Genomic DNA, 25,729 nt, shown 5'->3' with positions numbered 1-25,729 from the left:
CTGACCTGCAGCGCGTTGAGCAGCGCCTGGCCCTCCGTGCAGCGCAGCTGCAGCTCCTGTGAGAGAGGGGGCGCCAGAGGCAGGTCTCAGGTCAGCTAGTGTAAAAAGGGCCTAAAAACTCATCTTTTTAATGGAGCCTTTTGTTGATTTTTATCTAGTTTTAGCTCCACACATTTTATGTTCTTTCAACAGTTTTAGCCCTTCTTCTTATTTTATGTTTTTTTCTAGCTTACTAGTTCTAGTGTTCTTCTTTTTACTCCTTACTAGTTTTAATCTTGCTTATTTTACCTTCTCTTTTTTTACTCTCTTGCTAGCTTTTATGTTCTTTTTTTACAATGTAGCGCTTTGAGAACTATAAAGGGCCCTACAAATCAAATATATTATTATTATTATTATTATTATTATTATTATTATTATTATTATTATTATTATTATTATTATTATATTATTATGATTATTACTATTCAGGAGGGAGGGCCCAGACCTGCAGCCTCTGCGTTACCATGGTGATATATTATATTATTATGATTATTATGATTCAGGAAGGAGGGCCCAGACCTGCAGCCTCGTCAGCGTCTCCTCCAGCCCGTCCACGTCTCCCTCCAGCTGGGTGTAGCAGCTCAGCCGCTCCTGGTCCTGCTCCAGCCAGTCCTCGAAGGCGTGCAGGTCCCGCTGGTACTCCTGGTGGGCGCCGACCAGCTCCTCCGCCTTGCCCACCGCCGTCTGGGGGCACACAACATGTTTCTCAATGTTTCTCCTTCTTCCAACATGGCTGCCTGTTAGGGTTGGGTACCTTTCACATTTGAACCGATACCGGTACCCAACGGTACCTTTTTTCTGTACTTTAGTCTCTAAAAATGTTTTATCTACCTACCTCAGTTGTAAAAAAATATATATATAATCCAAACTTCAAATAATTTATTATCATTATTATTTATTTAGAACAATTTGTTAATATATACTGTATATAATATATAATATTGCAGCGAGCGTTGTCTGCATCTAGCTTTGTAAAGTGTAACAACACTTGCAACCGTTTTCGGCTTGCCATTTGCCCCGACTGCTTTGTTGTTGAATCAAGTCAGATCCTAGGTCAGCGTGTATTGTGTGCGTGTGAACGTGCGGCACACTTCATAGGTTTCGTTTCGCGTTAAACAAAACGTTGACGTCATCGGACAAAAATTTTTTATAAAAAGATGTACAGTACTGAAATGTGGCACCGGCGGATCTCACGTGAATCGGTACTCGTCGGTACCCTTAACTCGGTTCTGTTCCCATCCCTACTGCCTGTAATCACTGGTCACCACTTTCTGTTCCCATCCCTACTGCCTGTAATCACTGGTCACCACTTTCTGTTCCCATCCCTACTGCCTGTAATCACTGGTAACCACTTTCTGTTCCCATCCCTACTGCCTGTAATCACTGGTAACCACTTTCTGTTCCCATCCCTACTGCCTGTAATCACTGGTAACCACTTTCTGTTCCTATCCCTACTGCCTGTAATCACTGGTAACCACTTTCTGTTCCTATCCCTACTGCCTGTAATCACTGGTAACCACTTTCTGTTCCCATCCCTACTGCCTGTAATCACTGGTAACCACTTTCTGTTCCCATCCCTACTGCCTGTAATCACTGGTCACCACGTTCTGTTCCCATCCCTACTGCCTGTAATCACTGGTAACCACTTTCTGTTCCCATCCCTACTGCCTGTAATCACTGGTAACCACTTTCTGTTCCCATCCCTACTGCCTGTAATCACTGGTAACCACTTTCGGAAAGAAAATGCCTAATTTCTGTGCAGTGGTAGAGTAGGGAAAAACACTGGAAAAGCACGATATTACTGATCCACTGTGACTCGTTTACAAGATCCAGTATTAACTCATTGGCTGCCACGCTGGGAACGGGATATGACTATGTGCTGCCACACATTAAACCTATGGAGTCGCTCACCTTGTTTGCAGGGTTATAACTATATATATATATATATATATATATATATATATATATATATATATATATATATATATATATATATATATATATATATATATATAGCTATGGATGCAATACTATGGCCCATTTGACATCGAGTATCTATCGTTCAAGATGTGAAAAAGGAAACAGCAATGACGTCACCACTACGCCTCCCTATAGAGCTGGTTACCATGGCGTTGTCCTTGACGGTGTTGTAGCGCTCCTGTAGGTCCTGGAGCTCCAGCTGAGTGACGTAGTGCTCCGCCATGCTGGCACTCTTAGCAGCGATGGTGTCCAGAAGAGCGCTGTGACTGAGGACCTCTTCATGCAGCAGCTGAGATGACCACAGGAAGAGGGATCACATTATACATCTTCTAAACATCTGATTTCTGTTTCCACATATAATGATCATTTAAAATCTAACATGATGGGTGTTTGTTTCACGCTTGGCCATTCTTCGTCCCATACTGAATAAGATAAGATAAGATATTACTTTATTGATCCCCTTGGGGAAATTCGGGCGTCATAGCAGCATGGGGGAGGGGGGAGGGGAGGTACAGGTATGGGCAGGTGTGGTGGCAGAATGCCATATATGTATTCCAACATCCTATATAAAATAGATTACACACACTTACACACTTACAGGTCATTACAAAACACATATGGGTTTAATGAAAGTGACCATTTGTCAAGGTTCCAAATGCAATATATGTAATCATAATTACAGCTGGATAAAACCTTTGTTATTAAAAGAAAAGAAACTTCTGGAATTTTAAGGAATACTAAGTCGTAAAACACATCCCGACACTCATTTCTTGGACAAACCGTGTCAGAGATAGATTCACCCTTTCAGCGAAATAGAACTGTGGGACCATGAGGAGTGCAAGGGATATTTCCAGTTTTCACCCACAACACCAAAGAATAAAATCTGACCTCAGCCAAGTGGCCTCAAATGAACTCACACTGAAATGAACTCACAGACTCCAGTGCAAACCGGTTTTGTGAAAAACAGGGGACAGCCAAAATAATACGCAGTTAAAAAGAAGAATTGGCAATAATTGAATTATTAGAACACACCTACACACACCCACCAAAGCTCAACCAATAAAATCTAGACTGCACCAGATCTCGACCAATAAAACCAATTGCACCAGATCTCAACCAATGGGGAAGTGACCCTCCTATGATTGTAACATGCCAAGGAATGAAAAAGTATAAATATAACAAGAGTGAGATGACATGTTAGGATCTTGTGAATTTCATTGTTAACTCACTGAATAAAACAGTTCCTCAAACGGCGGAGATTCGATCTGAAACACAGCCTGCCTGGTGTCTTTCTTCATTCCTGATTATTATTCTACATTGCATAAAGTCAGAACTCTACGACAATTGGCGAGCCAGCCAGGAGAGCTAGCAACTGGAAAAGATTTTGGGGGTCCGGCCTTCGGGGACCTGTACAGCAGTTCTGCCGGCAGAGAAGGTGAGGAATTTGAATTTCTCTTTAGTTAAGATTTACTGCTGGCTGGGTCTCCTGAGGCTGAGCGCTCATTCTTCAAAAATACCTTAAAGGGTTAGGGCACCCGGCACCGTGGATTCAGATTGGACCACTGGATCAAACGTGTGCAACTATAAAAATGACCAATCCACTTTTGTATCTGTTAAGTGAGCAGACATTTGTGGTTGCAGATAGTTATTGGATGTGTGGGAACAATATTCTGCAAAATGAACTTCCACCACGATGGGTAGGCCTGTGTGCCCTGGTAAGACAAAAAATGCATGTAGTCTTATTATATGAAGGAGTGAGTGAGATGATTCAAGTGGAGGAGGCTTTAAATAAGCTTGATAGAACAAGGAGAGGCCTGTGGTCTTCTGGAGTACCAGATAGGGTTGTGTTGAATGAAATTAATCAGCCCACTGGTGTTCCAAAGGAGTTCAGGGCCCAAAATGTAGTAGCAACAGGGTTAGCCTCCATCTTGCCATGGATAACAATTAACACAAACGTGAATTGGATTAATTACCTGTATCTAAATCAACAAAAATATATGAATTATACACATGCTGCATTCACGGCCATAGGCCAACAATTACACGCTGCAAGTATAATGACTTGGCAGAATAGACAGGTGTTGAATTGGTTGATGGCGGCCCAGGGCGGAGTTTGTAGCATGTTCGATAAATTCTGTTGTACTTATATTCCAAACAATACCGCGGCCGATGGAAGTTTTTCTGTTATAGAAAAATTAGCAAAATTGAAAACTGAGCTCAAAGTGAACGCTGGCAGTGAGGGTCTTTCATGGGATTGGCTAGAGCTAAATTTAGGGAAATGGGGTGCCATTTTAGCCAAGATAGCAGTATCTGTGGTAGTGGTACTAATTGTAATTTTATTGTTGGCATGTTGCATTGGACCCTGTGTGACGAGATGGTGTCGAAGAACAATGGACAGACGAATGGACACGGAAATTGGCATACAAGGAGCAATGATGATGAATGGACAAGGTGTACAGCCATCAGCCCCGTATCTGGATCCAGGATACTACGAAGGACTGATGCAGGAAGAACGAGAAGGGAACAGGAGGGCAACAGGTTGAACACTAATGTGGGACAATGTTACTGTTGAATAAAAATGGGAAATGGGGAGATGATGTGTAAGGAAAAGGGACGCAAGGGGTCCTGAACAATCACAGTTGTGTGCACTATTACTTAGCAATATTATCAAGATATTTTTAACATATAAAAGAAAAAGCTTTTAGATGGTAGGTTGGTTTTTGAAAAATACAAAAAAAGCTTCTGTTTTAATAGTAAGATGTTGGTGATGAATAAGTTACAAATAAGGAATGGATTTACTAGTTGTCTATGCTTTGAAAAGGTTCAATTTGTGCATGCTGATGGTTCATAAAGAACAACAATGAAACACAGCATTTCAGGTGTCACAGAGGAAGACACTGGGGCACGAGCTTTTCCTGTAACAAAATCTGCGGTATCAGGTTTTTCCTCTTTTCATTCATGAAAATGTATTGTATAACCAAGGTATATCTGAGGTACATCTTGCATGTTAGTATATGAGTACCGAGTAAGGCAATGTTTATACTCAATAATTTAGTCATGTGAAGTATTAACAGTAGGGATGTCCCGATCGCCTTTTTTTGCTTCCGATCCGATCCCGATCATATGATTTTAAATATCTATCGATCCGATCGTTTCCGATCCGATCTTTCACATTAGTAATCAATTTTGACGCATTTTTGTCAGAAACTGGCAGAGTGAGACAAGCCCATCTGTTGCCTATAATAGGGCGCGAGAGCGGAGGCTTTTGTTATTACATTCACCCTGAGAAATGTGCTTCTGCTTCATATGAGAAATATTAAAAGTTTCAATATATGTTTGCACATTAGTATACATTCAGTGTTCGACTTACGTAATGGTCCATTCTGGTCTGAAACGCCGACGTAACGTTATCCTCCAGTTGAAAAGTTAGTCTGAAAACTTCGCCTCCAGCCTGCTGCTTCATGAGTTTTTCCTCCACGCGGAATCTCCTCCTTGCAAACATTGCAACTTGCTTGACTTTCTATTTTAAAATGCTTAGTTCCAAACCTCTGACATTAAGTCTAGCTGCTCAAGTCAGTGGATATTAACCGTGTTTCGGGAGCGACGTGTTGTTGTTGTGATGTGGTCGCGACTCGCGTGTAGCGTGTAGCGTCTAAATTAAAGGGAATGTTTGTTGCAACGGTGAAAATTAAAGGGGAATGTGTTTGTTGTGGATAATTATTCTGCTCTGTGTGACAATAAATACATTAATGATGATATATTATATCTAATTTAAAACCAAAACTAAGGCCTCCGTATGAGTTTAAGACGTGGACATGGTCATGTTTGTTGAATAACATTTATCTTTTTTTGACTGCCGATTTTTATTATTATTTTTTCCCGATCCCCGATACTCTGAAAAGCACGTGATCGACGCCGATTCCGATCACGTGATCGGATCGGGACATCCCTAATTAACAGTCATTATTACATATAAATCACTAGTACACAAATGTCACTAGTACATATATGTACATATAGTACATGACAAAATCATGGATAAATGGTACATATTCATGGCAATGCCATGAAAGGGAGGATTGTGGTGGCAGAATGCCATATATGTATACCAACATCCTATATAAAATAGATTACACACACTTACACGCTTACATGTCATTACAAAACACATATGGGTTTAATGAAAGTGACCATTTGTCAAGGTTCCAAATGCAATATATGTAATCATAATTACAGCTGGATAAAACCTTTGTTATTAAAAGAAAAGAAACTTCTGGAATTTTAAGGAATACTAAGTCGTAAAACACATCCGACACTCATTTCTTGGACAAACCGTGTCAGAGATAGATTCACCCTTTCAGCTAAATATAACTGTGGGACCATGAGGAGTGCAAGGGATATTTCCAGTCTTCACCCATAACACCAAAGAATAAAATCTGACCTCAGCCAAGTGGCCTCAAATGAACTCACACTGAAATGAACTCACAGACTCCAGTGCAAACCGGTTTTGTGAAAAACAGGGGACAGCCAAAATAATACGCAGTTAAAAAGAAGAATTGGCAATAATAGAATTATTAGAACACACCTACACACACCCACCAAAGCTCAACCAATAAAATCTAGACTGCACCAGATCTCGACCAATAAAACCAATTGCACCAGATATCAACCAATGGGGAAGTGACCATCCTATGATTCTAACATGCCAAGGAATGAAAAAGTATAAATATAAAAAGAGTGAGATGACATGTTAGGATCTTGTGAATTTCATTGTTAACTCACTGAATAAAACAGTTCCTCAAACCGTGGAGATTCCATCTGAAACACAGCCTGCCTGGTGTCTTTCTTCATTCCCGATTATTATTCTACATTGCATAAAGTCAGAACTCTACGACACAGGGAAATAGACCTGTTCGCTGTATACAAACATACCGCGTTCGAGCCAATCAGCAATACCAACTGAGTCACGTGACTAAGTTACCTCGGACCTGTGTGAGCTGCTGCGCTAAAATAATACGACAGGGCTCTATGAAGAAACCATGGCACTCCCCTGACTAAAACGAAAATGGCTGCATGACATTTTGCCAAATCAGCATGGCTGTGAATGGGAGTCTTTCACCTTTTACATATCTAGCTTTGGCATGGATTAATTGTTTAGATCGCTAGCATGGCTAACAAATGCAAATATATCTCTAGCGGTATCTACAGGTACAGGTTAATGTTTTATGGGGTTGCTATATGTTTAATTATGATGCTCTATGTTTTTATTATGATGATCTATGTTTTATTATGATGCTCTATGTTTTATTATGATGCTCTATGTTTTTATTATGATGCTCTATGTTTTATGATGTCTGTCCATGTCCAAAATCAGGGACCATGATGGAAATAAGTGCTTGCACTTTCTCATGTTTTTATCCCTTAGATGCTGTCTTTTACTCCACAATAAAAATCAATCAATCAATCAATCTCTAACATCATTAATCCTATGGGAACCCAGCAGTACCTTGACTTTGCCCAGATTGGCCGTTTTGTCCCTCATCTCACAGCACTGTTTGTCCCCAGGGTCCAGGCCGTCCTCCACGCGCTCCACCCAGGCCACGAACTGACGCACGTCCTCCTGGTAGCTGGTCCACTGAGACAGAGCTCCTTCCAGCTGGCTGTGGAGACAAGAGAGCGAGGAGAAACAATGAGAACCACACGGTCAACTGGACATGGATTTAACATTTCTAAATCACACTGGAGGTGAAGAAGAAGAAGAAATGAAGAAGAAGGAGGAGAAGAAGATGATGAAGAAGGAAGGGAAGATGATGAAGGAGAAGATTATGAAGAAGGAGGAGAAGAAGATGATGATGATGAAGGAGGAGGAGAAGAAGAAGATGAAGGAGGAGAAGAAGAAGAAGAAGCAGAAGTGAATATGAAGAAGATAGTATTGGTACTTGTGTACTGTTGATCTGGAGGGTTGTAGGGGGATTTCTGGGGGTATGGGTGGGGGGGGGATGTTAGCATAATGTTTCTAGTATGCCATCTGGTCCTGTGTTATGATATGATGATACATTTATTTATATTGTTGTCCTCCTTGTGTGTAGATGTATTTGTATTTAGTTTTATTATTGTTGTATACGTTTTAGTTTCTTCTTCTCATGTATTGTCGTTTCCCTTTTGTCTTGGTGTGTTTGTTTGTCCCTTGTCTTCTACACTCTAACTGGTCTTTGTATATACTGTACTGTTTGCTCATCATAACAAAACAATTAAGATGAAGAAGGATTTAATCAAAAAATATAATCTAATCTAATATAAACTAATCGAATCGAATAAAATCTAATATAAACAAATCGAATCAAATAAAATAAAATCTAATATAAACTAATCTAATCAAATCTAATATAAACTAATCTAATGTAATCGAATATGATTATGAATAATTAATAAGAGGAAGCAGAGAAACGACAGCAGTCGTCATGGCGATGGCAGACAGACCTCTTGCAGTGGATGGAGGCCGACATCAGGGCGTCCCAGGAGGCCTTGAGGTCCTGGATGTGTTTCTGCACCACGGGCACCCCCTCGGTGGAGGTGTTCCTCTGGACCGACTCTCCCCTGGTCACCAGCATCTTCAGCTGGATCTCCTTCTCCTGCCGAGCCGTCAGCAGAGCCTGGACACACGAGAAGGGGTTAGGGTTAGCAGAGCCTGGCGTAACACACACATGAGAAGGGGTTAGGGTTAGGGCAGCAGAGCCTGGCGCAGCACACACACAAGAAAGAGCTTCTGGTCAGACACAATCAGTACAATGACCATCGAAAAGACAGGGTCTAGGTTGAAAACAAGTGCAATTATCCTCGTTGAGTTCCCGTACCTCCAGCTTGACCATCCTGCTGTCCAGCACGTTCTTGTCGGCGGTGGGGGTGCAGTAGGTCTGCAGCATGTGGCTGGTGTCGGCCACCCAGTTCTGCAGCTCCTTCAGCCCCTGGGAGAACAGCTGGTGCTCGGTGACGATCCGGTCGATCCGCGACGCCTTCTCCTGCAGAACCACAGCGCAGGGCACAGCCAGCCCGTCACCCTCTAAGATACTAGTTATCAGAACCACAGCGCAGGGCACAGTCACCCTCTAAGATACTAGTTATCAGAACCACAGCGCAGGGCACAACCAGCCCGTCACCCTCTAAGATACTAGTTATCAGAACCACAGCGCAGGGCCCAGCCAGCCTGTCACCCTCTGAGATACTAGTTATCTACCAGCCAGTCATCCTCTAAGATACTAGTTATCAGAACCACAGCGCAGGGCACAGCCAGCCCGTCACCCTCTGAGATACTAGTTATCAGAACCACAGCGCAGGGCCCAGCCAGCCTGTCACCCTCTAAGATACTAGTTATCAGAACCACAGCGCAGGGCACAGCCAGCCCGTCACCCTCTAAGATACTAGTTATCAGAACCACAGCGCAGGGCACAGCCAGCCTGTCACCCTCTAAGATATCACCCCACTTCTTAAGGAGCTGCACTGGCTCCCCATTGCTGCACGAATCCGCTTCAAGGCCCTCGACCTGGCATACCGTGCGGCAAAGGGAACCGCTCCCGCCTACCTCCGGTCAATGGTCTCTAACTACACACCCTCAAGACCCCTACGCTCTGCATCTTCTGGCCGCCTCAGACCTACTCCTATCCAAGCTCCGGGAGGGTCATCAAAGAGAAGCCGCCTATTCTCAGTCCTTGCCCCACAATGGTGGAATTAACTACCCACCCCAGTTAGGACAGCCGAAACCCGTCCAATCTTTCACCGTCGACTAAAGACGCACTTCTTCAACCATTATCTGAAATAAAAAAATATAAACTAAAAAAAATACCTTGCACTTGTCCTAATAAACTAACCTACACTGTAGCACTCAACACTTTGATGAACATTGTTACTCAGCTGATAGCGTTGTGCCCTCTCCCAGTCCCTCCACTCTGTAGTAAACAGAAAACACACTCCAATCAGGAGAGGGAATCCTAGATATTCATTACTTATTTCAAGAAATCTTGCCAAGCCACTTACTGCACTGGCAAATGATCTTAGCCTACTTGTTTCAAGCAGATAATTAGCTTAAACTACTTTTGTCAGACTATGTTTGCAGTGTGGAGTTCTCTCTCCAGATTGGATAAAGTTGGAACGGGATACCAGATCATATATTTTGTGTTATTTGTGCAATTAGGGGTTAAGTGTCTTGCTCAAGGACACATCGACACGCTGCCCAGGAGCGGGAATCGAACCGGGAACCTCCGGATTGCCAGACGACTGCTCTACCTCCTGAGCCACTGTCGCCCCTGTATCAGTGATGGCTGTTTACTGCAGAGTGGAGGGACTGAGAGACCCATGTTACTGACCAGACACTATATCAGTGATGACTGTTTACTGCAGAGTGGAGGGACTGAGAGACCCATGTTACTGACCAGACACTCTGTATCAGTGATGGCTGTTTACTGCAGAGTGGAGGGACTGAGAGACCCATGTTACTGACCAGACACTCTATATCAGTGATGGCTGTTTACTGTAGAGTGGAGGGACTGGGAGACCCATGTTACTGACCAGACACTCTATATCAAATGGTAAATGGCTGCTTTTTTATATAGCGCTTTTATCCAAAGCGCTTTACAATTTGTTACTTACATATTACCCATTCACACACCGACGGTGGAGGCTACCATGCAAGGTGCCAACCTGCTCATCGGGAGCAATTAGGGGTTAAGTGTCTTGCTCAAGGACACATCGACACGCTGCCCAGGAGCGGGAATCGAACCGGGAACCTCCGGATTGCCAGACGACTGCTCTACCTCCTGAGCCACTGTCGCCCCTGTATCAGTGATGGCTGTTTACTGCAGAGTGGAGGGACTGAGAGACCCATGTTACTGACCAGACACTATATCAGTGATGACTGTTTACTGCAGAGTGGAGGGACTGAGAGACCCATGTTACTGACCAGACACTCTATATCAGTGATGGCTGTTTACTGCAGAATGGAGGGACTGGGAGACCCATGTTACTGACCAGACACTCTATATCAGTGATGTCTGTTTACTGCAGAGTGGAGGGACTGAGAGACCCATGTTACTGACCAGACACTCTATATCAGTGATGACTGTTTACTGCAGAGTGGAGGGACTGAGAGACCCATGTTACTGACCAGACACTATATCAGTGATGACTGTTTACTGCAGAGTGGAGGGACTGGGAGACCCATGTTACTGACCAGACACTCTGTATCAGTGATGGCTGTTTACTGCAGAGTGGAGGGACTGAGAGACCCATGTTACTGACCAGACACTCTATATCAGTGATGGCTGTTTACTGTAGAGTGGAGGGACTGGGAGACCCATGTTACTGACCAGACACTCTATATCAGTGATGGCTGTTTACTGCAGAGTGGAGGGACTGGGAGACCCATGTTACTGACCAGACACTCTATATCAGTGATGGCTGTTTACTGCAGAGTGGAGGGACTGAGAGACCCATGTTACTGACCAGACACTCTATATCAGTGATGGCTGTTTACTGCAGAGCGGAGGGACTGGGAGACCCATGTTACTGACCAGACACTCTATATCAGTGATGGCTGTTTACTGCAGAGTGGAGGGACTGAGAGACCCATGTTACTGACCAGACACTCTATAGTTTACTGCAGAGTGGAGGGACTGGGAGACCCATGTTACTGACCAGACACTCTGTATCAGTGATGGCTGTTTACTGCAGAGCAGGAGGGACTGAGAGACCCATGTTACTGACCAGACACTCTATATCAGTGATGGCTGTTTACTGCAGAGTGGAGGGACTGAGAGACCCATGTTACTGACCAGACACTCTATATCAGTGATGACTGTTGGAGTGTAGAGCTATTCATCTAAAATGAAGATTATACCACTTCCAGCTCCTTTAAGTGTGAGAAATGTCACTGAAAATCATCTGTAAGTTGAGAGAGCTTCATCCAGAGGTACAACATGTTAGTGCCTCCTCCTCCACTCTTCCCCCTCCACTTCCGCCTCCTCCACATCCTCCTCCCCCTCCTCCACCTCCTCCTCTTCCCCCTCCTCCACCTCCTCCTCCTCCACCTCCTCCTCTTCCCCCTCCTCTTTCCCCTTCTTCTTATCCTCCTCCCACTCTTCTTCCTCCTCCTCCTCCTCTTCCCCCTCCTCCTCCTCCACCTCCTCTTCCCCCTCATCCACCTCCTCCTCCTCTTCCCCCTTCTTCTTCTCCTCCTCCACCTCCTCCCACTCCCCCAACTCCACCTCCTCATCCTCCTCCTCCTCATCCTCCTCCTCCTCCTCCACCTCCTCCTCCTCTTCCCCCTCCTCCTCCTCCTCCTCCTCCTCTTCCCCCTTCTTCTCCTCCTCCACCTCCACCTCCTCCCACTCCCCCACCTCCTCCTCCTCTGGACAGGCCCCTGTGGACAGACACACTGGCAGCCTGTGGCAGAGAGATGTTATAGCGGCCGTACCTTGGTGAGGTTGGTTAGTGCTAGACGTTAGCAGCACCGTTACCTTGGTGAGGTTGGTTAGTGCGAGGTACTGAGCGGAGAGCTGGGACACGCGGTGCATGAAGCCCTTACCTTGGTGAGGTTGGTTAGTGCGAGGTACTGAGCGGAGAGCTGGGACACGCGGTGCATGAAGCCCATACCTTGGTGAGGTTGGTTAGTGCGAGGTACTGAGCGGAGAGCTGGGACACGCGGTGCATGAAGCCCATACCTTGGTGAGGTTGGTTAGTGCTAGGTACTGAGCGGAGAGCTGGGACACGCGGTGCATGAAGCCCTTACCTTGGTGAGGTTGGTTAGTGCGAGGTACTGAGCGGAGAGCTGGGACACACGGTGCATGAAGCCCTTACCTTGGTGAGGTTGGTTAGTGCGAGGTACTGAGCGGAGAGCTGGGACACGCGGTGCATGAAGCCCTTACCTTGGTGAGGTTGGTTAGTGCGAGGTACTGAGCGGAGAGCTGGGACACGCGGTGCATGAAGCCCTTGCCGGAGGCGTGTTGGTCCCACAGCAGCTGGGCCTTCTCTCTGAGCCGGCTGAGCTGGAGCTCCTGGGAGGCTAACTCCTCCAGCGCAGACTGCAGAGCACAGGCAGGCAGGCAGGGGGCGTCACAGAGACGTGCAAGCTGACACCACCAGACAGTTCACTTCAGACGTTTAGAGGTTAAAAGGACCGTACCAGACTACACCCTGACTTCTCGGTCATCGGCAGAGGTCTCCTCTGATATTTTGTGTACATAATTAACCCTTTTCACTACCACACTACAGAAGGTTCTGTATCGTTAGTGGCTTAGCTTGGCATCGCTACTGCACTATCTCGCGTACGTGCACGCGTACTGAATAAACCACAAATGTACCTCTAATACCAGTATTAGTCTGACCACACCCCTCATCAGCTTACCTTCATAAGCAGGTGTGTGGTCACCTGCTCTCCTCCTTCTCGCTTTCACCACAAGGAAGAGGTGCCTCGGTAGATCCCCACACTTGACACCATGATGGAAGAAATTGGATTAGGAACAGCTTGGGAAACAAGGATACGTTGACATCATATCTTTATTTTCTCTCTCACTATTTTCGAGAAAATACGGCGATATTGTCTTCGTACTGGAGTGTCTAGAAGATGATGATCATTCTAAAAACCCTCCACCGGTTTTCGTATTGGGAGCACGCCGCTGCATGCTTCTCAACTGCAGTTCCTTGCTGTGTTTGTTGGGGTGAAACCTGTCAGGCCACAGCTGAACTGTCGGACATGCCGCTGTTGTGAGGAGCGGTGCGTTCCAGGTTGGGTGAGTAGTGTTTGCTGGCGGGCTCCACTTGTCTGTTAGTGCTATGGGGGCTACTTGACAAAGTTTATGGAAACCGGCCCCAGGCTAGGGTCCTTTGTTTAGCCGCCTAGGCGACAGAAGGCCTTGGTCTGGCGACCATTATAGTTTTAACTAGTGGGCCGCGACCATTGACACTGGTGATCCCTGTGTGTTCTGGACGAGTGGATTCTCTCTGTCACCGTGTTAAGACCCCATCTTTCATATCCAAATGAGAGTATTCCTTCACGAGGGGATATGTGCATGTAATGTGCGATAGCGGCAGATTCATGTTCAAAGTCAGCTATACAGGCCAGTTGGTACTGTGCTGATTCCGCCGGACGTGGTAATGTCACCGTTGTGAAGCGGTGTTGACGTCTTGTTTTCTCTTTTCTCTTAAAAAGTGAGGAGGGGTTCAGAACGGCGGCCTGTCTGGGTGAGTGTTATGTCATTGTTTACATGTTCATGGCTTACGGTTAGCCGGTCAGTGGCCTGGCGCGGGGTAGCTTGGCTTCTCGCGCGCCGCCGGGAGCTCGCTTCTGATCGCGTGCGTCGTTAGATCGGCGTCTCGCGAGCGGAAGCAATAGCACCCGAACGGTTGGAGCAGCCGTTAGCTTGATGCTATTCTGTTGAACGTGCTTTGATTTTAACATGTTTTACACTCTTGACCACGACGTCATCCTTGACAGGGGATGTTCGTCGACCCTGCCTGAGCCTAGACGGGGATTGCGTCAACAAAGAGGACTGTAGCGACTGGTGGAGCGGCGACGCTGCCCGGGTCGAACAACACAGGACGGCTGTGTTCTACGGTATTTGGGACTGCACTTCGCTGATCTGCGTTCCGGGTAGGTACGGGGTTGGCCAGACCTCATAACACGTCTTCTGGTTTTACTTGCTAAATGTATTGTGAATAACGGTGTTTTTTCCCAAAACGTGTGTTGTTGCAATACATTTGGGATACGTTGCGGGTTGTGTGTGAGCTGTTTTTGTCACTGGCAGTTAGCTTCTCCGTGCAGATCGTGATGTATTGATCTGGTTGTTGTGTGAGAAACATCATGGTGTTTATGTGTACCGTGTACTCACTACTAAGGCAACTGACCTATGAAGCTATGCTTGGTGACAAGTGAGTAAAAGAATGTTCTTTCTCAGACTGTAATGACAATGAACAGTGAGTTCACACATTAACAGGTTTTCCTGTTTTAACTGGCCGTATTGAGGGTAAAATAGGAGGATTGTGTTTTTCCCCCCCGGTTCCCTGGGGACTTTATCACCTCCTATCAGACATGTTGTGCATTAATTGTGTCTTTTGTGTGGTAGGGATACGATGTGACTCTTAGCTTGATTGCTGAGGTTGTGCTAAATCTGCTGGAGAAACTTATTTCCTAAAGGGAAATTGGTTTGGTTGCTGTCATGTGTGCTTAGCAAGGCCTGTGGTCGATACTAATCAAGAATGATGTATTCTCTCATTGTGAAAAAAAACGGCGTTCCTCTGTTGAGTGTTTTTGCCATTTTTTGTAGGTGATGATGGGTTGTGTGTGTCATGTGACCTACAACTGGGTTGTACTGGCCACAGAAGCACATGTGTATGTTGGACCGGGGTTCTTAGGGCCTTCTCTATTCTGTGTTTTTCCTTAGTAAAAATCAGATAGCAGGTTAGCTCATGCGCTGTGTGGAGCTGTGAAACGCTTCATAGAGCTGACTATGACTGTGTCATATTCTCTTTTTGTCATTACGTCGTATCATGGGTGTGGGGTCGTAAAGGGGTGAACTGGTAACCTTTCCTCTCCCCATTGTTCTGTCGGTCAGGGGTACACCCCCTGTCCTTCAAGGTTCCCGTCACGTGGCGGTTCGGCACGTTACGGGGGGGGGGGGGGGGGGGGGGGGAGGGAGTTCCTGGTCCCACGGCCTGGTATATTGGGCGTGTGCACCGCAGGAATTCCCCCGCCATAGAGTACGTCACCGTGCGCGTCTCTGTTGGTAGGACTTCCGTGTGCTGTTCAGGTCCATGTGATGGATCTGTTTTCAGGGGGGGTGGTCAGGGCTCCTCCTCACCAAGCGCCTACTCAGGCCTTCTGTGAGTTCGGACTCCTTCTTCCATGTGAGGAAGCCTCCATCAGAGTACAGAGCCTTCCTCCTCAGATTGTCAAAGTGAGTGGACCCTCTAGAAGGGTCCTTTTCTATTGTATGTGTGGACCCTCTAGAAGGGTCCTTTTCTATTGTATGTATATTCGATTCAATTCGTTTATTGAGTGTGTATGGGTTCGGTGCCTCTTCCCCGGAGGCCCTAAAACCAGTTTTTTACATGGCTCAAGGTGCAATATATTCTTTTCAATCTGTACAGCTCGCGTGGGAAGTCTCTCTGGGGGTCCCCGTCTCTTTCCTATGGGAGGGTGGTGGGATGTAAAAATGTGAACATTTTTTACCCCGGCTGTGTAGACTGGGATACATACTGTTGATGCTTCCTTCTTTCTATTCCAGAAGTGTTGGAGTTAGGGAGTGTCACACCCCTCTTGTCGTTCCCCTGGGCGCCTTGGGGATTCAATGACAGGTCTAAATAGCCTGTTCATTGATGGGGGTGTGTCCCGACGCACGTATAGTGCTAGCTCGCTGTAAACAGGCGATTGACTGGCACGCCTTGGTTGCTTGTGGTTGAAACAGCGTTTTTATAAAGCAACTGAGATGGGGGTTTTTCCTCTTCCGGCGACCACATCCCATGACCTGGGTGGGTTGTCGACGGATTCTCGTTCATGTCTGGGGGATGATGACGGGATGGATCTGAACATATGTAGTGGGGTCTCACGCCCTTGGGGTGGGCCACCAGGCGCGGTTCGTCCGAACGTCTGGGTGGCGCCTTCTTTTCATGTTAAGATCAACACGCATATCTGCCCTTCTCCTGGAGTAGGCATGTCGGCGTGGTTAGGGCACGGGACTGGTTCTGGTCACGCTGGTCCAGATCAGTTGAACCCGTTGTCCGCCGGGGATGCAGATCTGCTGTTCTGGTACCCTGAGGGACTTGGGCTTTTTTCAGGGGGAAAAATGCCAGGTCGGTCTGGGTGTCACAGGGTTAAGCGCTATGGAGACCCTGGTTGGGTATGTTTTTGCTCAGCACTGTCGTCATGGCTTACAGCCATGCCATTCTGTACACGCTCGATCTCGTCGGATCTCGGCCGCTACACAGGTTGGTCCTGGTTAGTACTTGGTTGGGAGACCGCCGGGGAATACCGGGTACGGTGTGCTTAGGGGCTGGTTCTCCATTATTTTTCGCTCCTCTCTCACGCATGGCGAAGAGGGGCCTGTGGGGGTGGTTTTTTGACCTCCTCTGGTGACCCTGTGCTTCCCGTACCGCCAGGCCCGGTCCGAAGTGATGTTTGCGACCCGTAGGCCTGGGTTAACCCTTTTTGGAAACTGAAACACTTGTACTGCGGTATAGCCGGTGTATACCCGCAGGTGTGTTTTGGAGTTTTTTCTTGAGGGGTTATAGGAACAACCACCGCATTGGGTAACTCCGAGGTGGTTGATTCCCTGGTGTGTTGGAGCAGTGTCAACTCCCGGGTTCACCGGTTGAGGGTGCCCCTGCACGTTCATGACGTCTGCCAATCGTGTCAGCCTTCTCTGCCTCGACCCCTCTGGGTGGGGGTTGTTAAATGGAGGCTTGGTCATGCAACACCGCCAGCTTACGCTCCTTCCGCCGGGGCGGCTGTGTTCAGCTGTCCCCTCTGGCGCCTGTCTCGTCCGCAGTCTCCAGGCTAGGGTTAACAGCCTGTTGCCTGGTTTTTCCCCGGTGCGCTGCCTGCTTCCGTTGGTTAACCTTTTTTGTGTGCTTACGGCCATGCTGACTGCCTATTCTGCAGGGTCAGTGTGCCAGGCGGTGTACTATTGGGGGGACGGGGCCCGCTCGGCTTACGGCCATACCGACCTGAACACGCCCGATCTCGTCCGATCTCGGAAGCTGGGCAGGTTCTGGCCTGGTTGGTTCCGCCTGGGAATACCAGGTGCAGTAACTGAGGGGCCTTTGTCCGAATACGCTGGCGATGTGGGGGGCGGGGCACTACGTGCCCACCTGGTGGGGTCTTGATGCTGGCATCATGGACTTCTCCGGGCCCCCATTCTAGGGAGTCCAGTCCTTTTGGTGGGTCTGGGTCTTCCTTCGTGCTCCGCTGCTACGGCCTTGCCACGGGGTTGGGTTTGCCCTTGACCCCGTGATTCTGGGGGCAGTAACGAGGTTGTTCCTCCGTTCGTTCCCGGGTGGCATGCGGGTTGTGCGTGTGTGTAGTCGTGGGGTCAAGCCACGGTCTGCTCACCCTGTGCGTTGAGTTGCTTGAGTGCCTCTTCGCACGGTCGGGTCCGTCGCCCTCCCGTGACGTCCCTAATAGGGGGGCTACCCTCCATTAGGGGGGGTCGGGGGGGCTCGGCCCTCCCTGTTCTGATGGTTTTGGGGGGCTGTCAGCGGGGTGTATTTGTCAGCCAAGTGGCTCCGCTTGGCCTCCCTTGTGCAGTAGCGATGCCAAGCTAAGCCACTAACGATACAGAACGTTAGGTTATGACTATAACCAAGTTCTGTTAGTTAGGGGCGATGCTTGGCATCGGACGGCCGCTGCAGCCCTTGTCCTCACCTTGTGGTGAAAGCTTGGGAAGGAGGAGAGCAGGTGACCACACACCTGCTTATGAAGGTAAGCTGATGAGGGGTGTGGTCAGACTAATACTGGTATTAGAGGTACATTTGTGGTTTATTCAGTACGCGTGCACGTACGCGAGATAGTGCAGTAGCGATGCCAAGCATCGCCCCTAACTAACAGAACTTGGTTATAGTCATAACCTAACGTTAACAGTCTGTAGTGTGGTAGTGAAAGGCTTAACCCATTGTCGTGTGGCAGTGAAAGGGTTAACTGTATGTAGTGTGGTAGTGAAAGGGTTAACCCCATTGTCGTGTGGCAGTGAAAGGGTTAACTGTATGTAGTGTGGTAGTAAAATGGTTAACCATTATGTAGTGTGGTAGTGAAAGGGTTAACCTTCGGTAGTGTGGTAGTGAAAGGGTTAATCATTTGTCGTGTGGCAGTGAAAGGGTTAACTGTATGCAGTGTGGTAGTGAAATGGTTAACCATTATGTAGTGTGGTAGTGAAAGGGTTAACCGTATGTAGTGTGGTAGTGAAAGGGTTAATCATCTGTTGTGTGGCAGTGAAAGGGTTAACTGTATGTAGTGTGGTAGTGAAAGGGTTAACTGTATGTAGTGTGGTAGTGAAAGGGTTAACCGTCTGTAGTGTGGTAGTGAAAGAGTTAATCATCTGTTGTGTGGCAGTGAAAGGGTTAACTGTATGTAGTGTGGTAGTGAAAGGGTTAACTGTATGTAGTGTGGTAGTGAAAGGGTTAACCCAAATGTAGGCAAAGCGTGAGTGGCGTATATATATATATATAAGTGTATGGTGTATACTTTAGCCGATCTCAGCCTACATTTTTAAACGTCATTCACTGCCATTCATGTTGAAACCGTGTGTAAGAACGCTCTACGAGACATGTCACAACACTGGTACGGTCATTTAAACATGGCAACATGGCAGGAAAGATAGGAGGAGAAATTCAGCAGATATTACAGACTTAAATGCATGACGGTCACGGTATGCAATCAAGGCCTCCGGAGATATTAGAAAAAGATTGTTAAGCATTGGATACATTGTAAAAAGACTCTCGACCTATGGATTATGTAAAAATGAGTAAAAGCAGCAAAGATGAGCAGAAAAGGATGGAGAAGATGCATTAGTTCGCGTTCAGCTGTTAGGAGAAGCTCTTCAACACACAGCAGCATGAGTGACGACGGGACAAGTGGAATGGAGATCTTGTATAAATGCAACACGGTCTCGTCAGAAAACATAAATTAAGTACTAATCCCGACCACAGGAAAAAAGGGACATAATGTATGTTTTATTATAGCCAATACGTAATGTATTTATGTTCTGTATCGGCCAAAGTAAACAAAGAAACAGTGCAAAACAGCGACCGGTATTCAAACTAACAAGGGGGCTTGGTCTAATAATAATAAAGAATCTAACCCTAACTAACCTTACTGTCATGCACTTGTCCTAATAAACTAACCTACACTGTAGCACTCAACACTCTGATGAACATTGTTACTCAGCTGATAGAGTTGTACCCTTCCTTCCTGATGGCTTGTTGTACAGAACTTGTAAGTCGCTTTGGATAAAAGCGTTCAGCTAAATGACTAAATGTAAAATGTAAATGTATACGTTATATAACATAACATACATTATGTACCTTTTTTCCTGTGGTTGATAAGTACTTTATGTATGTATTTTAAGATCGGGCTGATAAATGACACTAGCGGCAGGGTTGACACTATAGCACTGAGGGGGGTCTGCAGTGAACATGATCTACATGGAGTGGGACGTCCTGAGCTGAGGGGTGTTTACAGTGAACATGATCTACATGGAGTGGGACGTCCTGAGCTGAGGGGTGTTTACAGTGAACATGATCTACATGGAGTGGGACGTCCGCAGCTGAGGGGGGTTTGCAGTGAACATGATCTACATGGAGTGGGACGTCCTGAGCTGAGGGGGGTTTGCAGTGAACATGACTGATGTTGGTGGGACGAGCCGAGGGGGAGCCGACGCGCCCCCTGGTGGTCAGCAGCAGTACCTGCAGCTTGTGCAGCTCCTGCCTCTTGGCCGTGAGGTCGTGGAGCCGCGTGCTGCTCTCCTGCACCGCCAGCTCCGTCACGCTCAGCCAGTCCTGCAGCGGCTCAGCGCTCGCCTCGAAGTCCCGCATCTGGGAGAGGAGGTTCTGGAACGCACACGTGATGTTAGTGCCATGAGGCCCGGCTGCGACTGACCCTTAACCCTTTCACTACCACACTACGGAAGGTTAACCCTTTACTATACACAACAGACGGTGTGGCTTTGGCTCAGGGGTAGAGCGGGTCGTCCAATGATCGAAGGGTTGGTGGTCCGAATCCCGCTCAAGCCCATGTCCATCCCATTGCCGTTGTGTCCTTGGGCAAGACACTTAACCTACTTGCCTCGTATGAATGTGTATGCATGTGAATGAATGTTGGTGGTGGTCGGAGGGGCCGTAGGCGCTGATTATCGCCACGCTTCCGTGAGTCTGCCTCAGGGCAGCTCTGGCTGCAATTGCAGCTTACCACCACCGGTATGACTGTGTATGAACGAATAATGGATCTGTAAGCGCTCTGGGGTGTCACGAAGAGCGCTATATAAATCCAATCCATTATTATTATTATTATTATTACGGTTAACAGTCTGTAGTGTGATAGTAAAGGGTTGACCTTCTGTAGTGTGGTAGTAAAGGGTTAACCTTCTGTAGTGTGGTAGTAAAGGGTTAACCTTCTGTAGTGTGGTAGTGCAAGGGTTAACCTTCTGTATTGTCACAGTGAAAGGGTTAACCATTTGTCGGGTGGCAGTGAAAGGGTTAACCGTCTGTATTGTCGCAGTGAAAGGGTTAACCATGTGGTAGTGTGGCAGTGAAAGGGTTAAAGGTGCATTATGCAGCTTTGGGAGAGACATTTGAAACTCAAAAATGTCACGGTATACAAAAAGAAATTAAGATGGTATAATAATTTTCATAACTGCATATAAACAAACAGATTGTCCTGAAACACTGTTTGAAGCTAGAGATCTGCGGTTGTTTACAAACATTCAGGAACGGCAACGTTTGGTTCACGGCGCCTCAAGTGATTTAGTTTTGATATACAGTGATGACGTAAAATACAATCATTCTAAGGATTACATGTATAGTAAATGTTTTGTACACTAATTGTAGCTTATACAAATGTTAACAAATCCCCCTCCCCCAAAGCTGCATAATAATAATACAAATTATAATAAATAAATACATAATAATAATAATAATAATAATAATAATAATAATAATAATAATAATAATAATAATAATAATAATAATAATAATAATAATAATAATAATAATAATAATAATAATAATAATAATAATAAACTTAATAGCACCTTCCATACAAAGTAATGTAACTGTTAGACATAATGGACATGGACAATAAAATAGACATAGGCATAAAATAAGCATAAATATAGACTGGTAATAAAATGAGCAGAGAATTTACATAAAATGAGCAGATAATTGACTTAATAAAAGCAATGCATAAAGCGCAGACATAAAATTAGCATAAAATAGACAACATAATAATAATCATAGTGAACCTTTAACTGGTGCTTCAGAACAGAATACGAGTGATTTCCACTACATGAGGAGACGCTCTCTACCTGTAAGCCCGTCTCTCTACCTGTAGCCACTAGGGGACGCTCTCTACCTGTAAGCCTGTCTCTCTACCTGTAGCCACTAGGGGAGACGCTCTCTACCTGTAAGCCCGTCTCTCTACCTGTAGCCACTAGGGGATGCTCTCTACCTGTAGCCACTAGGGGACGCTCTCTAACTGTAGCCACTAGGGGACGCTCTCTACCTGTAAGCCCGTCTCTCTACCTGTAGCCACTAGGGGATGCTCTCTACCTGTAGCCACTAGGGGACGCTCTCTACCTGTAGCCACTAGGGGACGCTCTCTACCTGTAGCCACTAGGGGACGCTCTCTACCTGTAGCCACTAGGGGACGCTCTCTACCTGTAGCCACTAGGGGACGCTCTCTACCTGTAGCCACTAGGGGACGCTCTCTACCTGTAGCCACTAGGGGGCGCTCTCTACCTGTAGGCCCGTCTCTCTGTTGTGCAGGTTGGACATCAGGCTCCTCCAGTCGTCTCTGGCGCTGTTCACTTTGTTCCGCACGGCGTCCACTCGGTCCTTAGCGGCGATGCTGATGACCAGCTCCCCGCTCGCCACCACCGCGTTCACCTTGCACTGCCCCTGCTCCTGGCTGGTCACGAACTCCTGAGGAGGGGGGGAGAGACCGGTGAGATGGTGAGATTTTTTTCACAATCTAATATAATTATTATTATTATTATATAAGTCGATTATTCATTTCAATATAGAATATTCATTGACAGCCCTACAAGTACAATCAGTTACTGCACACTACATCACCCCTGAGTGGAACATGGAAAGCCAAACTTTCCCCCACTGTACCGAAAACCCGTACACCCCTAACTATAACCCATAACCTTTGGAACTACTACACAGTTTTTATCGTCTCTAAATACAAAACCAGTCTAGTGACATACAGGTATGATATGCAAGTCTTCTACAGACTGCATGAGACCAGATAGATGACCAGAAGATACCTCTGTAGACTGCATGAGGCCAGATAGATGACCAGAAGATACCTCTGTAGACTGCATGAGGCCAGATAGATGACCAGAAGATACCTCTACAGACTGCATGAGGCCAGATAGATGACCAGAAGATACCTCTGTAGACTGCATGAGACCAGATAGATGACCAGAAGATACCTCTACAGACTGCATGAGGCCAGATAGATGACCAGAAGATACCTCTACAGACTGCATGAGGCCAGATAGATGACCAGAAGATACCTCTACAGACTACATGAGGCCAGATAGATGACCAGAAGATACCTCTGTAGACTGCATGAGACCAGATAGATGACCAGAAGATACCTCTACAGACTGCATGAGGCCAGATAGATGACCAGAAGATACCTCTACAGACTGCATGAGGCCAGATAGATGACCAGAAGATACCTCTACAGACTGCATGAGGCCAGATAGATGACCAGAAGATACCTCTGTAGACTGCAGACGGCCAGATAGATGACCAGAAGATACCTCTACAGACTGCATGAGGCCAGATAGATGACCAGAAGATACCTCTACAGACTGCATGAGGCCAGATAGATGACCAGAAGATACCTCTGTAGACTGTATGAGACCAGATAGATGACCAGAAGGTACCTCTGTAGACTGCATGAGACCAGATAGATGACCAGAAGATACCTCTGTAGACTGCATGAGGCCAGATAGATGACCAGAAGATACCTCTGTAGACTGCATGAGATCAGATAGATGACCAGAAGGTACCTGGATCTTCTGCAGACTGCACGAGGCCTCGCTGACGTTCTGAGGCACGTCGAAGCACTTGGCCGTGTTGATCTTGGCGTTGACGAGCCACTGCTGGAACTCCCTGAAGGCCGAGCGGAACCCTTGTTCCAGCAGCTTCTCTTTGCTCTGGCACTCGCGGGAGGCCAGGAGGCTCAAACTAGGACGGAGAAAGAAGAAGGGGGGGGGGGGGGAACTTCTTTCAGTTCTACAATCCTAAAATAGTGACGTTCCCTAACGCACCGTTTGAGGAACGTGGCGAGAACTACAGGAACCCGGGATGCAGGCTTTTTTACCGATAGCCGATATACTGATATTGTCCAACTCTTAATTTCCGATACAGATATAAACCGATACCGATATATGCGGGGTTCCCCCCATTAACATTACATATCTCTTGTCGTGGAATTAACACAACATTATGCATACTTTTCACAATAAATAAAATAAGAATTTGTTCTTACTTGCTTGCCTGGGTAAATAAAGGTTAAATAAATTGTAAACAAAATAAAAAATTAAATACAATTTTTTCAAACAGATACCGATAATTTCCGATATTACATTTTTATGCCAATATTGGCCGATAATATGGGACATCCCTACAGGGAACGGCTCCTACCTGTTGTATTCCTTGATGAGGGAGGACACCCTCTCCGACTGCGTGCCCAGCTCCCGGGAGAAGCGGCACAGGTCGTTCAGCTGGGTCTTCAGACTGTCGGACAAGGGTTCCACTTTGAGAAGGCCCTCGAGGGTGTCCTGGATGGAGAACAAGGGTTAGGGTTAGGGCTCCACTTTGAGAAGTCCCTCGAGGGTGTCCTGGACGGAGAACAAGGGTTAGGGCTCCACTTTGAGAAGTCCCTCGAGGGTGTCCTGGATGGAGAACAAGGGTTAGGGTTAGGGCTCCACTTTGAGAAGTCCCTCGAGGGTGTCCTGGACGGAGAACAAGGGTTAGGGTTAGGGTTCCACTTTGAGAAGGCCCTCGAGGGTGTCCTGGACGGAGAACAAGGGTTAGGGTTAGGGTTCCACTTTGAGAAGTCCCTCGAGGGTGTCCTGGACGGAGAACAAGGGTTAGGGTTAGGGTTCCACTTTGAGAAGTCCCTCGAGGGTGTCCTGGACGGAGAACAAGGGTTAGGGTTAGGGCTCCACTTTGAGAAGGCCCTCGAGGGTGTCCTGGACGGAGAACAAGGGTTAGGGTTAGGGCTCCACTTTGAGAAGTCCCTCGAGGGTGTCCTGGACGGAGAACAAGGGTTAGGGTTAGGGCTCCACTTTGAGAAGGCCCTCGAGGGTGTCCTGGATGGAGAACAAGGGTTAGGGTTAGGGCTCCACTTTGAGAAGGCCCTCGAGGGTGTCCTGGACGGAGAACAAGGGTTAGGGTTAGGGCTCCACTTTGAGAAGTCCCTCGAGGGTGTCCTGGACGGAGAACAAGGGTTAGGGCTCCACTTTGAGAAGTCCCTCGAGGGTGTCCTGGATGGAAAACAAGGGTTAGGGTTAGGGCTCCACTTGGAGAAGGCCCTCGAGGGTGTCCTGGACGGAGAACAAGGGTTAGGGTTAGGGCTCCACTTTGAGAAGTCCCTCCAGGGTGTCCTGGACGGAGAACAAGGGTTAGGGTTAGGGTTCCACTTTGAGAAGGCCCTCCAGGGTGTCCTGGATGGAGAACAAGGGTTAGGGTTAGGGCTCCACTTTGAGAAGTCCCTCGAGGGCGTCCTGGACGGAGAACGAGACGCAGAGAGATAAGAATACCGTCTAGTCATGAATAACCAAGAGGATGTGTCACATATATATCACAACCCTGCGGACGTTTCGCACGGCTCATTCATCATTTAGCGTGTTATTTTTGGATCGATGCCGTCTCTTGGCATCGGGACTCAGCGTAGGGAAGGCAAAATCGCCCTGATGAATATTGTATGTCG

General features: G+C 46.8%; 1 protein-coding gene across 1 annotated transcript in view; it reads right to left on the bottom strand.

Moving 5' to 3' along the window:
* syne1b (spectrin repeat containing, nuclear envelope 1b) overlaps nt 1–25,729 on the bottom strand; it is a gene marked incomplete at its 5' end in the record, with an annotated part of 448,744 nt that overhangs the window by 242,582 nt on the left and 180,433 nt on the right. Inside the window, 12 exon segments of the mRNA XM_084310306.1 lie at nt 1–56; nt 559–723; nt 2,165–2,308; nt 7,526–7,679; nt 8,500–8,672; nt 8,874–9,038; nt 12,528–12,590; nt 12,999–13,091; nt 20,464–20,607; nt 22,513–22,695; nt 23,802–23,979; nt 24,439–24,575. The exon segment at nt 1–56 is cut by the window's left edge and continues 262 nt beyond it. Coding sequence (XP_084166432.1) covers nt 1–56; nt 559–723; nt 2,165–2,308; nt 7,526–7,679; nt 8,500–8,672; nt 8,874–9,038; nt 12,528–12,590; nt 12,999–13,091; nt 20,464–20,607; nt 22,513–22,695; nt 23,802–23,979; nt 24,439–24,575 — 1,655 coding nt within the window.

Source organism: Notolepis coatsorum, assembly GCF_963971535.1.
Source record: "Notolepis coatsorum genome assembly, chromosome: 3".
Lineage (NCBI taxonomy): Eukaryota > Metazoa > Chordata > Actinopteri > Aulopiformes > Paralepididae > Notolepis > Notolepis coatsorum.
Note: the sequence above shows the minus strand (reverse complement) of the source record. Positions and strands in the feature narration are given on the sequence as shown.